The 13,662-nt window shown below is 41.8% G+C and overlaps 1 protein-coding gene across 1 annotated transcript; it reads left to right on the forward strand.

The window, feature by feature from the left end:
• The first annotated feature begins 308 nt into the window (after positions 1–308).
• Positions 309–9,367, forward strand: LOC127295513 (uncharacterized). The gene is made up of 13 exons (XM_051325475.2): positions 309–616; positions 1,605–1,678; positions 2,096–2,179; positions 2,309–2,389; positions 3,917–3,997; positions 4,134–4,226; positions 7,710–7,889; positions 7,990–8,057; positions 8,161–8,221; positions 8,343–8,396; positions 8,474–8,563; positions 8,830–8,896; positions 8,998–9,367. The coding sequence occupies exons 1-13, from the start codon at positions 478–480 to the stop codon at positions 9,087–9,089; spliced, it is 1,164 nt and encodes a 387-aa protein (XP_051181435.1). The 5' UTR covers positions 309–477; the 3' UTR covers positions 9,090–9,367.
• Positions 9,368–13,662: the final 4,295 nt, after the last annotated feature.

Raw genomic sequence — 13,662 nt, forward strand, 5'->3', positions numbered from 1 at the left:
CAATCTAGACACATGTTGATTCAGTTAATCTGTTTGAAAAGATAAGATATAACGACTAGAGAGAGCGAATATGAATTATCGAAAACAATTGCCAAATTAAAAGTAAGTGCAGCAGAAAAAGGTACATATATTTGTAAGTGCATGTCCTTTAACTGGTTTTGGTATTGATGAGTGTATAGCCCGTGTACGGTGATCAAGACATTCAAAGAGGTTCAGTTTAGTGAACTTTCTTGTATTTTACTACTGTAGTAAAAAAGAACTAATGATACATTCACACCCGAGGCCTCCCCCAACTGGCAGCAGCTCTACACGAGCCGAGACAAGGGAAGGCCTAGCCTAGCAAAGCGAAATTGACCCCTCTGCGCCCGCACAAATTGCAGAAACACCCTCCCCATTTGTCGCTGCGACGGCGGCGACGGCGACGGCGACACCGCAGATCTCCCCTCGTCCTAGGGCTCCGGCGACCTCGCTGGGGAGATGGAGCTGTGGAACAAGCTGCGGAGCCTCGACGCCTACCCCAAGGTGAACGAGGACTTCTACAGCCGCACCCTCTCCGGCGGCCTCATCACCATCTTCTCCTCCATCGCCATCCTCCTCCTCTTCTTCTCGGAGATCCGTACGTACCGTCCCCTCTCCACCCCTCCGCACCACCGTCTCAGATCCCATTTTTATTTCGTTTCTCTAGCTGCGACACAGTTCGATCTCGTCGTCCCGTTTGTCAATTATTATGTGTTAAGATTGGAACGTATGCTTGCTAGCCATGTGATTGAATTGGAAATTGTGGGTGAAAAAATCGCAATTCTGTTAGCATGCTACATGCATTTGGGTCCCGGTATCGATTAGAGAAGTTTCAGCGAGGAGGTTTACTGAAGGCCGGATGCGCCTGTTGCGAAGCTGGGCGCAGGGCAGCACCTGGACTGATTTGCGGCAGCACTTATGATTTAGAGATGCTGTTTTTGTTCAATTTGGATGTTATATGTGAGTTGATGACATTTATTGTGTGGATGTGGTTAATTTTTTTGCATCACCTAATTCGGCTATGCTGGCCTGCTGCCATAATGTTGGAAGTTATGATCCAACTAATGTTCGATTATATTTGGGAGTCCCCATAATTTTGTTCTTATTGCGGGCTTCAGATTTCTTAGATCAATATAACGTGCGATGCTTTACTATATGTCCAGCTGTCATAGTGCTATCATCATAGGTTACTTTCGCATGCTAAAATTGAAAACGGGGATGGTCTAACTTATTAGGGCATGTACAGTGGTTGATAAGACTGTCTTATCTTAATCCTGCCATGTAATCTAGATATAACCATAAAACATGATGTACAATGGGTTATTTTTTAGTCTTATCTTTTGTAACGAGACATCCTAAATTTATGGTGAGAGAGATTGTGCTAAGAGATGATCTCTTAGCTAAGAGAAGACAAAGTCTTTTGTTATCTTTCTCTTTCCTCCATATAAGCATTTATCCTACATGGCACCGCTAAGATATCACCATTGTACATGCCCTTACATGTTGCAACTACACTTCCCTATAATGTGGCTACCTTTTGGTTGCATTATGCTTTAACTTGCTCTGCTGTGTTAACTCATATGCAGGGCTGTATCTATATTCTGCTACAGAGAGTAAGCTCACAGTTGACACCTCAAGAGGAGAAAGGTTACATATCAATGTTAGTGCAAATGCTCATTCTTTCATTCCAAACTTTCCATACAATCTTGTCTAATTTCTTGTTAGCTGTTTAGAAAGCATGTAATCGCAATCTATTTATACTAAACTGCTTGTTCTTTATCATTTAAGCTCCATTTCAGTTTAGTCCATAAGTTTACCTCTAGTTCTGCAAATTTCTGGAATGATTTACTTAATAGACTTGGACTGTCTTCATTTTCTATTTTGGATCAAAGAACTCGAGAAATGATGCACATAGTGTTCTTAAATGTTGTACAGTGATGTGCCATCGAAATCTGAATTAATAAGTGATAGCCTTCTAGCTGAGAATATTTATCATGTTGTGGAAGCCCAAACCATCTGTCATTACTTGTTAGACACTATTGTTCCACATTGTTAACACACATTATCACTTTTGCAGTTTGATGTTACATTCCCGGCTCTTCCTTGCTCTCTTGTTGCTATTGATACGATGGATGTCAGTGGAGAGCAACATTATGATATAGTATGTACAGACAGTGTTCAACAGTATCCTTCTTTCCCGTTTTAATTTTATATCATGTAAAGTGTTTGCCAAGCTCTAATTCATATGTATATTGTCTTGTCTGGGATCTGAATACATACCTACTTGCAGAGGCATGATATAATAAAGAAAAGAATCGATCAGCTTGGTAATGTAATCGAATCAAGAAAAGACGGAGTTGGTTCCCATAAGGTATATTTTCAAATTTTAATTGAACTAGTGTATACATGAAACCATTCTGGTTTTATCTTATCACTTATCGTAATTGGAACTGCTTATACTTTTGAGTTTTGAACGTACCTTAAGTTAAGATCCATGACATCCATCGATCCACAATATAAATGGGATCTTGAATTTCATACTCTGTGGCTCTTTGTCTTCAGTCTGAAAGATAGCTAATGCTCTTGGGAATGATTTTTTGTGTTCATAGAATTTGCGTAATCATTTTTTAAGCCTCCTAGCAGTTGATAGCGACCATTTATTTTATGCCTTTCCAGAACCACCTAGCCTGAAATACCAACTAACAAGTATTACTCCCTTCATTTGTGCTTATAAGGCATATTTTTGGTCAAGTAAAGGGACCACATAGTCTACACAACCAAGATGTAGAGATCATGATATGCGTAGTGTTAATTTCTGGGGAATAAGAGAAATTTCAGTTAGTGTGGTTGTTTACCTATATATCTTGAATAGAGAGGAAAGATAATTGAATGAAGAGAAAGTAACTCATTTATATATTCAAAACCACAGTAAAGAAAACAACATTATTTGCATATTCACACATGGTGGTGGCATGGAATAGATGCAATATTTTAGTTTTTTGTTAAATAAATGATGACAGTAATATGTGAACACCATATATATGCATGCTCACTGGCGGAGCTTAGTTAGGGCAAACCCGGGCCATGGCCCGCCCAGCCCAGGAGTGAAATTATGTTTTATAGCTATGCCACATGTGTAAAGCCCACCACTAAGCAGCCCACTTCATGTGAGAGGCGCAACTGTTCGCGATTCAGTTCGTCGCTTGAGTGTTCCTGCTCGTCAGCGGCGCGTCCCAATTCCCCATCCATGGCACCACTCACTGGCGGGAGGCTAGACAGCTACCGCGAGCTGGCGATCGAGCGGCCGAGGTAGCAGCTGGACTGCTTGGTTCAGCTACCGGCGACAGTCCAATCCAGTAGCGAGGGCGCCCAGGCTCCAACCCTAAGCGGCTAAGCCCCAGGCAGCAGGCGCATGCCGGCAGGGTTTCCTCCATCGCAGGTAGCAGCGAGAGCAAGCAGAGACTATCCAGCAACCCAGTCCACCACAAGGTGTCCTCCATCTTCTCCAATTTTTTTGCTGCAATCCCACACGCCAGACCTGCTCCAATTTTTGCCCGGCCAAATGCATAGCACAACTGCACAAGTGAAACTGCTGGTAATGCAGTTGCCCAAATCTCATTGCTTAATTCTCTCTCAGTACCAATTTTCCTATAGGCTATAATATATAAAAAAATCTTACTATGCTACTATGCTTTATTTTGTTTTGGAGCAATTCATGTATGATGATCTGCTGAATTAAAGGTAGCATTAGGTACTGACTAATGTATAGTTTTGGAGGAATTCTTTTTGTCAGCTTTGGTTTGGCCCGCCCAAGTTTTTCTTTCAAGGTCCGCCACTGTGCATGCTAGTAGAGTATTATTCTTCCTTCAACTTGACTAACTTTTGCATCCCCTTCTAGATCGAAAGACCACTGCAGAATCATGGTGGAAGGCTTGACCACAATGAGGCTTACTGTGGGTCTTGTTATGGTTCCGAAGAGGTATGTTTCTCTAGTGCAATGATTTACCTATTTATGCCTGTTTTACCCCACCATTACACCATTCTAACTTCTTTCTTATTTAAGGTTTATTAAAAATAAATAAGTCATACTAATATCACACTTGCAATTCTACCAGTCAGATAATCAGTGTTGTAACACCTGTGACGAAGTTCGTGATGCCTATCGGAAGAAAGGATGGGCACTCACTAACGTAGAATCAATTGACCAGGTATTGAAGAATCTTTTTTCTCCTCTTCTACTTGATTGTGTGATCTTGTTCATGTACATGGTTCTTAGCAGAAACTATCCATGTAGTTCCCAAATAGTGATGTTTGATGTGTCACTTGGGTCCTTTGTCTTATATATGCTAAAAGCGAGTTAGTATTATTTATTAAAGCAATAACCTGCGACAGTGAATTATATATTCAGCAAACCACATGTGGCAGAGCACGAGCCTACTTATGTGTACGGTATACATACGATATAATAAATTCTATATTTTTATCACATACTCCCTCCGTTTCTAGATATAAGCCATATAGTTTTTGGCACGAAAATTAAAGAACACATTTGGAGGAAAAATTACACCAAATTTGGTGGGGATTACCCCTGGACAGTTGACTTGAGAAAATAAAGGGCTTTACATAAGATAAGAAAACGTAATCAAATTCTAAAAAAAGTTTTCCAGACAAGTGGTGCAATGCAATAAAGCCTATATTCTGGATTTCTTTTCAAAAACCTTTATGGCTTATATCCAGGAACGAGGGAGTAAGATTCATCATGATGTAGTCAATATGCTAGTAATGTGGACCTGGGTGAAGGTCCGAAGACCACGGATACGGTACTTGTGGCAGGGCTCGTTCCTGCTATGGAAGAGAGGCTTAAGAACTTTCGCTATTTTGTTGATTTGATCCAAATGTTACAATAGGACGCCAAGCTTCTGGCATTCTTTGTGATAAGAGAGTGCCACAAAAGCTAAAAGGCAAGTTCTATAGGATGGTGGTTCGACCTGCAATGTTGTATGGCGCTGAGTGTTGGCCGACTAAAAGGCGACATGTTCAACAGTTAGGTGTGGCGGAGATGCGCATGTTGAGATGGATGTGTGGCCACATGAGGAAGGACCGAGTCCAGAATGATGATATATGAGATAGAGTTGGGGTAGCACCGATTGCAGAGAAGCTTGATCAACATCGTCTAAGATGGTTTGGGCATATTCAGCGCAGGCCTCCAGAAGCTCCAGTGCATAGTGGACGGCTAACGCGTGCTGATAATGTCAAGAGGGGACGGGGTAGACCAAACTTGACATGGGAGGAGTCCGTAAAGAGAGATCTGAAGGACTGGAGTATCACCAAAGAACTAGCCATGGACAGAGCCGCGTGGAAGCTTGCTATCCATGTGCCAGAACCATGAGTTGGTTACGAGAACTTATGGGTTTCACCTCTAGCCTACCCCAACTTGTTTGGGAATAAAGGCTCTGTTGTTGTTGTTGTTGTTGTTGTATCCAAATGTTACAATGCTTCCTTGCTTATGTAGCACAGCCTTGACCCTTACTCCTTGACTAACCAAACTGAGCTCAGTTGGATGCCTTTGGAATATAAGCTAACTGACTCAAACTCTTTCCTCTGTCTCTCACCTGTTAGTTCCTACTAATATCTCCTGATTTCTTTGATGTGCATGCCCAAATTAGGTGTTCCTATTGTTTGGTTTTGTACAACTGGCCGAGCGGCCATTAAGGCCGTGGTTGGTCTAAAGGTCATAACAAAAAATTACTTGGCCATCATGTATCAACATGTCCCATCAGGAATCAGAAATTTATAGTATATGTGTGATTGTTTGGAAAATATCTATATTGGTTCTGGACACATTGTTTATTAAGTAGTATTTGGTGTTCATTTTGTTTGTTCCAAAGCACATCTTTTATCACTTCTTTGAAAGCCACATGAAGGTGCATGCATTCTCGTCCAACTTGATAAAAGTTTGCTCGATCATCATGTGTGCAAAACAAGTATGTAAGCAGAAGAAAAATTACCAAAATGATACAGATTTGTGCATTGTGTAATCCCTTCAATCGAGTTTTCTTTGAGTGTTAGTATGTTTGGCTTGAGTTTTTCTTATCTATCACAATGTGACCACCAAGCTGGGCACTCTGGTTCAAGATCAGTCAAGTGCTTCGTCTAGCTGGTGACTACGGTACGAGAAATACTTTTGGCTAGTTCCAAACTGCTCTGTCTAGCTAGAACTCGAGAACTATTTTCCAGTGCTGGCTTATGTATTTTCTTTAGTTATGGCTGCTCTCTGCTCCCCCCCTCCTCGGGCTGGGTATGACTTATGGAAGTGGAAGCTGAAGGGAGCTAATTCATCCAGTACGGCTTATAGGATGCTTTCTAAGGGAGGATCAACTGTGTGGCTGGGCTAATATCCTGTGGAAACCTAGAGCTCTGCTGAAATACGACCAGCATGTGAATGCACAGGAAAAATATCATTATCTATGAAGATGCGTTTTTTTTTTTTTTTGCGAATGGGTTTATACTCCCTCCTTGCCAAAATATAGGGCATATAGTTTTTTTCAAAAGTCAAAGATGTAAAATTTGACCAAGTATCTAGATAAAAACATCAACTTCTAGAAGACCAAATTAATACCATTGATTCACAATGATGCATATTTTCATATGGTATAAATTTGGTATTGTAGATATAGACAGTTTTGTCAATAAACTTGGTCAAAATTTGCATCGATTGAATTAAAAAAAAAACTTATGTGCACTACATTGTGGCAAGGAGGGAGTATTACTTAATCACCAGGATTACAATCCTCATTAGAGTCTGGGTATATCACTTGGACCCGAACGTAACCAGAAATCAGTCCTAGGTTCTGAATGAGCCATATTATTGAGAGCATGGCTCACCAAGTTTTGCTGATGCCGAATAACCTCTACCTTAGACTCTACCCTACCAGCCAGCAGCCGTTTTATTTCCTTTAGCAGATAAGTAACATACAATATGTCTTCCTCGTTGGTTCTGATAATAGCCATGGCTTCTGTGAAATCCATCTCGACAATGAAAGGTGCTGTACTCCATTGAAGGGCTAGGGCGCACCCCTCCATGCATGCCGCCAACTTCGCCTCCGTGCACCCCGCCATGAAGATGCAGATTAAGGAACTCTCTAGAAGTTATATTCTTTCAATATGCCACACCAAGTCGGATCCACCTGACGGAACGATCTCAAAACTTGAAAAGGGTTAAATCTTGAGAACTGAGTTCCAGCTCAGTGGCAAGGCAAGCGAGTGCGCAGCCAGCCCACCCGGGTTCGAATCCCCATCTTGCGGTAATTTGGGGCGAACTTTAAACCGGGTTATCATCCTAGCGGCCATCCGCTGGGAGAGTTTCATCCTACCTAACAACTTATAGCCAAGGAGGGATCATTCCCCCGTTGGTCCATGTTTTAAAAGGTTTAAATCTTATGCAAGTTTCACTAAATGGTGTAACTGGGAAGTATTCTTGTTAAATGGTTTAATTGCACAAATACAGAACTATGGGGTAAAAAATGGAATTTGCTCTATATTTAATGAACTTAGCTTAGTGTTGCTACTGCCTGCAACTGATGCATGCAGTTTTTTTTTTATTGGTACGTATTGTTATTTTTCCTTACATTTCATGCAGGCGTCTTTTTGTACATTTGTTGTTATGTTTCCTTACTTTGCATGCTCTCCAGTGCAAGAGAGAGGGATTTGTTCAAAGGTTAAAGGATGAACACGGCGAAGGATGCAACATACATGGATTTGTAGATGTGAATAAAGTAGCTGGAAATTTTCACTTTGCTCCTGGAAAAGGCTTGGACCATGCATTCAACTTCCTTCAAGACATGTTGAACTTCCAGCCAGAAAATTACAATGTAAGTAGATTACATTTTTTTATCCATAGTTCTGAACCAATTATAGTACTGTTCATAATGATGAACCTTTAATTGTGCATTACCCCTTTCGCTGGAACAGATAAGTCACAAGATAAACAAACTGTCTTTTGGCAAAGATTTCCCAGGTGTCATCAATCCTCTTGATGGGTATGGTTTTTTGATACTTAGTAATCAACTTCTAAGTTCAACAAAAATTGCATCTTCTTTGGTCCGCAGTTTTCAATGTCCCTGACCCCCCTGACTATTTCAGTGTAGAATGGAAACAGGAGCAGACAACTGGGTTAACAGGGATGTACCAGTATTTTGTTAAGGTAAGCTGTTAATAACCGCATATACAATCCTTAGCGTCGCTCTTCACATCAGTGTTGGATGTTGGGTATAAAAAAAGAGGCTTGTGTGCTTCAGTTTGCTAATCACTTATTTTATATACAGGTTGTCCCTACTATCTATACAGATATTAGGGGGCGAAAGATTCACTCAAATCAGGTAAATATCATGGTTTAAATGTTTACTTTATTGTTATAAGCCAAAGTTTGTGGTTAATTCTTGTTTTCCTTTTGCAGTTCTCTGTGACGGAGCACTTCAGAGAAGCAATTGGCCTTCCAAGGCCCCCACCTGGTGTATATTTCTTCTATGAATTTTCACCAATTCAGGTTAGGAAAGTGACCTCTCCTATTTTATGCTGTCTTTCTTGAAGCTCTACTAATAAGACTGCACGGTTCATCTTTTGATATGCATTATATATTGGCTATGCTCGAAAACGAAAAGCGTACACTGCATATCGTATTTGAAGTGACACTCAGTTTCTTCTTATCACATGATCCCTTTTTGAGAACTTGTAATAAGCACCATCTTGTACAGCTATATCGTCCATTCCCAAAATTGAAATCACTTAAGATGTCTGATTATTCTTTGACAGGTTGACTTTACTGAAGAAAACACATCACTTCTTCACTTCCTGACAAACATATGTGCTATCATTGGAGGTTTGTCACACAGACTTGGAACTATTTGTTGGTGCTTTTCGGCAGTGCATATATAGCAAGACTGGCATAGACTAACCCATGGTTCATCTTCACTCCCACAGGCATATTCACTGTGGCTGGCATCCTAGATTCTTTCGTTTACCATGGTCACCGTGCTATAAAGAAGAAGATGGAGATCGGAAAGCTTGGATAGTTCCCAGTCCAGCACATAGCCAGTAAGTAGGTGGGTAGTCAAAAACCGAGTTTAACATGTGCTTGCCCTGAAAAGGTGTGAGAAGAGAGCTCAGGAGGAATTTTGGCCAGTATTGTATTAAATCTTTTACTCACCCGAGTTTTTTCTAATTATTTGTTCCCAGACCCTAGACATTCCTCGTGTAAGCAATCATGATGTTTGTCGTATAGGTAAATTCTACTGTAACATACTTAAAAACCTTGTTGAAAACTCTAATTTACTCTGTTTTTTGTTGAAAACTCTAATTTACTCTGTCTTTTTTTGTAGAAAACTCGAATTTACTCTGTTTTTTTGTTGAAAACTCTAATTTACTCTGTTTTCCACCATACCATATGATCTTCTATCAGGTCGCCGCTATATGAGCATTGCCGGGTATGTCTGATGCCCAATGGACCAGTTGATTAAAACAATCCGATGGCTTGCTAACCAGAAATTGCTCCAAGAAACGTGTTAAAATTGGCAGCGGTGTCGTGCTTGCTTGTGACACGAGGTGGCTGTGCACGCACGTATGCGCCAGCAGCGTCGACGTCGGCGCCCGATTCGGCGCGGCAGTGCCATAACCCCGGAGAAGGACTTGTCATGGGCACATGCGGGGCCTTTTCACGTGGCCGTCCCGGCTCCATGGCACCCGACGCACATTGCCGGCAGGAAAGCCCACCATCACATCATCATCCTCGCCTTATTTTTTCCTTGCATCTCAGAACGAGTGACAGAAAGAACCCTTCAGCTAGTTCTAGATTAACTAAAATTAAGTTAGCTGTAAGTCGATTCTACAACCCTTAGATTTACATTATGATTCCTACACATGAGAATTGCATGAGTATGCAATTACATATCTTATTTTGCAGTTTTTTCAATAATTGTACACATGACACCAAAAGTATTAGATAGAAATAGGTTCTTGAACCACCTAGCGATGACATGAGCACTAGAGAGATGTGCCGCCATCCTCGCCCTCCATCACTGCAACTGGGTAAATCTTGGTGAACTAGATGGATGTGAAGTCTTCGTGCTAAGCTTCAAATTAAGGACCAGCGCACCAGACTAGCGACCATTATCAATGATGAAAACAAGAGCCAAACTTGTAACCACACTAACGAACACAAAACGGATTGGATCCCACAGGTGATCCCCCAGACACACAGCTCTGCGCGTCCTTCGCCGTCGCTAGGCTTAGACCCGAGCGATGATGCGGTGGGGAGAACCTTATTCTGCCTTTATGTTACCGCCGCCTCGCCACTTAAGAAGACACCGGAAGTACCTAAAAAAGAAAATGAAAACCCACCCGCAGCGAGGGGTACAAGAAAACCTAGATCGCATTTAGCTACCTCCTCTTTGTTCCTTGCCGGTACCGGTATAACCCTTTATCTTATTTCTCAGCTACACATGAATCACACATGAAATCAGGTGAAAGTGCATGGAGCCCCCATGTGTGGTTTTGGTAATTAATGATAATCCCTATGGACTAATGTTTGCATTGAGTTATATTTGTAGGTGTTGTCCATAGGCAATGCTTGAACCATTTGTTGGCTTCAAGGTTGCAACAAGAAGAAATTGATGAAGGATATCAAGTGTCAAGTATGTCTTGAAGATGAAGATGAAGTGAGCCCTCAAGTTACTTCAAGACATCAACATAATGAAGTGCAAGTTCAAGATGAGCTAACTCGAAGAGATCATAAGCTTGAAGCTTGCCATGAAGAAATGTTTGAACCATATGTTGGCTTCAAGGTTGCAAGAAGAAGAAATTGATGAAGGATATCAAGTGTCAAGTATGTCTTGAAGATGAAGATGAAGTGAGCCCTCAAGTTACTTCAAGACATCAACATGATGAAGAATGAAGAAATGAAGTGCAAGTTCAAGATGAGCCATCTCGAAGAGATCCTTTGCTTGAGTCTTGCCATCCAAATGAAGAAGATCAAGTCTCAAGTATGTCTTGAAGATGAAGATGAAGTGAGCTCTCAAGGTTAACTTCAAGACATCAACGAAATGAAGTGCAGATTCAAGATGAGCCATCTCGAAGAGATCCTTTGCTTGAGTCTTGCCATCCTTATGATGATCATGGATATGTGAAGATGCGCCGAAGAAGAAGCTCTCCCATGGCGGATTATGGGGGAGCAATCCACAAGACTTCGTCAAGCAAGCACAATCAAGAAAGGCGTTCCATCTTGTTGAGGTCAAGATCGTCGTCATCGAGCTCAAGTGGAATGCGCAAGTATAAGGTTTGCTCTTGATAGGGTTTCTTTCTCACCGGTCTCATGGTGTAGTTGGAGACCGGTTTATAGTTTAGTTGCCGTACTATCAAGAGGGCTCTCGAGTGAGTAACTCGATCGTATCGTTCGGAGAGAGCTCAAACCTTTGCATCCTTGCATCATCTTTCTTGGTTGTTATTTGGACCTTATCCATGTGATGTTTTAGAGCTTGTGCTTATTCTCATGACAAGCTCTAGTTCATCGAAAACGGATTTCGCATAGATCACTTGTTGCGTTTTCGAGTTTGGTTCATCATCTTTCTTTGTTTTATTTGGATCTTATCCATGTGATGTTTTAGAGCTTGTGCTTATTCTCATGACAAGCTCTAGTTCATCGAGAATGGTTTTTTTGCATGGGCAACTTGTTGCATTTTCAAGGTTGGAGGTTTTTACTGGTATGTCTTTTTTTAGATAGGTCAAACCTTTCATCATTTGTTTCTATCCTACATTGTTGCATCATTGTAGAGCTTGTTCCTAGCTTTAAAACAAGCCCAAGATCATCAAAATCGGAGTCTGGATGCTAAAGTTATGCCCGTTTCAGTTTGATGTTTCTGCCAGTTTTCAGGGGGGCGGATATTCCGGCCCAAGTTTGGGGCGAATAATCCCCCCCCCCCCCCCCCCCGAAAAATCTGGTTTCTGGGAAAATCCGGCCAAATATCCGGCCCCCATCCAGGGGCATGTTTTTTCTAGTCCTTAGCCGTTTTTCGGGGGCCGGATATTTTGCAAATATCCGGCCCGGAAAATCCGTCCTGAGCATACCCAAACGGTCATATTTCGATGGGAGGGGTATTTAAGCACCCCTTCTTCCTCCTTGGGCTGGTGGGTTCACTCTCTCTCTCTCTCTCTCTCCCCTCCATTGTTGCCCTTCAAAGCTTGCCCTAGTTCTTGATTCCTCCCATGATTCTTGCATATTCTTGAGGGAAAAGAGAGAGGAGATCTAGATCTACATCTTCACCAATCAAATCCCTCTTTGTGAGGGGAACCCACTAGATCTTGATCTTGGAGGACTTTGTGTTCTCCTCTTTGTTCTTCCACTCTTATTCCCCCAATAGCTTTTGTAGCTTTGTTGGAATTTGAGAGAGAAGGATTTGAGCATCTTTGTGGTGTTCTTGCCATTGCATTTGGTGCATCGGTTTGAGTTCTCCACGGTGATTCGTGGAAGTGAAAGCAATAAGGTTGTTACTCTTGGGTCTTTGGACCCTAGACGGCTTAGTGGCCTTTGTGGCATCTTTGTGGTGTTCTTGGGGACTCCAATTAAATTGTGGAGATTCTTCAAGGGCAAGGCCTTAGTGGCATCTTAGTGGTGTTCTTGGGGACTCCAATTTAGTTGTGGAGATTCTTCAAGGGAAAGGCCTTTGTGGCAATATTGTTGGGAGCCTCCAATTAAGTTGTGGAGATAGCCCCATGCTTTGTGCGGGTTCGGTAACCTCCCTAAGGTTACATAGTGGATCGAGGACATCCCTCTTGGTGGGAATTCTCGAGGAGAATACGGTGGCCCTCGTGCATTTGGAGTGACTTGTCCTCCACACCGCTCCAACGGAGAGTAGCACTTGCAAGAGTGTGAACTTTGGGCTACATTGTCGTCTCCCGCGTGCCTCGGTTATCTCTATACCCGAGCTCTTTACTTATGCACTTTACCTTGTGATAGCCATCGTGCTTGAAGTTATATATATCTTGCTATCACATAAGTTGCTTGTATTGCTTAGCATAAGTTGTTGGTGCACATAGGTGAACCTTTGCTTAGAATAAGTTGTTGGTGCACATAGGTGTACCATAGTATACAGGCTTTGGGCTTGACAAAGTAAACACTAGTTTTATTCCGCATTTGTTAAGCCCATCTCGTAAAAGTTTAAATCGCCTATTCACCCCCCTCTAGGCGACATCCGTGTCCTTTCAATTGGTATCAGAGCAAGGTCTCTCATTCTTAGGCTTCACCGCCTTGAGAGTAAAGATGTCGGTTAGGGGATTAGTGCACAATAACTTGTTTATATTTGATGGCACAAATTATGATCTATGGAAAATTTATGTGCTTAATATTTTACGGTGTATGTCCCCGGACATGGAGCGATTTCTTGGCATGGGTTTTTCTTCTCCTAAGGATCCTCAAAATTTATCTCTTGAGGAGGAGAAAAACTCTTGCCTCGATGCTCTTGCTTCTCATGTGTTTTCCATTGTTGTGAGCAATGAAGTTACTTCATCAATCATGCCTTTTGGGAGCTCTCATGAATTATGGACAAAGCTTCAATATAAATATGATGTGTCCAATATTATTGAGGATGATTGTAT

The sequence above is a fragment of the Lolium perenne genome, chromosome 4 (assembly GCF_019359855.2).
Source record: "Lolium perenne isolate Kyuss_39 chromosome 4, Kyuss_2.0, whole genome shotgun sequence".
Lineage (NCBI taxonomy): Eukaryota > Viridiplantae > Streptophyta > Magnoliopsida > Poales > Poaceae > Lolium > Lolium perenne.

Excerpts from the sequence above, each read along its gene's own strand:
- LOC127295513 (XM_051325475.2), top strand. The coding sequence starts at position 478 with ATGGAGCTGTGGAACAAGCTGCGGAGCCTCGACGCCTACCCCAAGGTG. Across the intron at positions 1,679-2,095 it reads GAGAAAGGTTACATATCAAT|TTTGATGTTACATTCCCGGC; the intron begins GTTAGTGCAAAT and ends TCACTTTTGCAG. Across the intron at positions 3,998-4,133 it reads CTTGTTATGGTTCCGAAGAG|TCAGATAATCAGTGTTGTAA; the intron begins GTATGTTTCTCT and ends CAATTCTACCAG.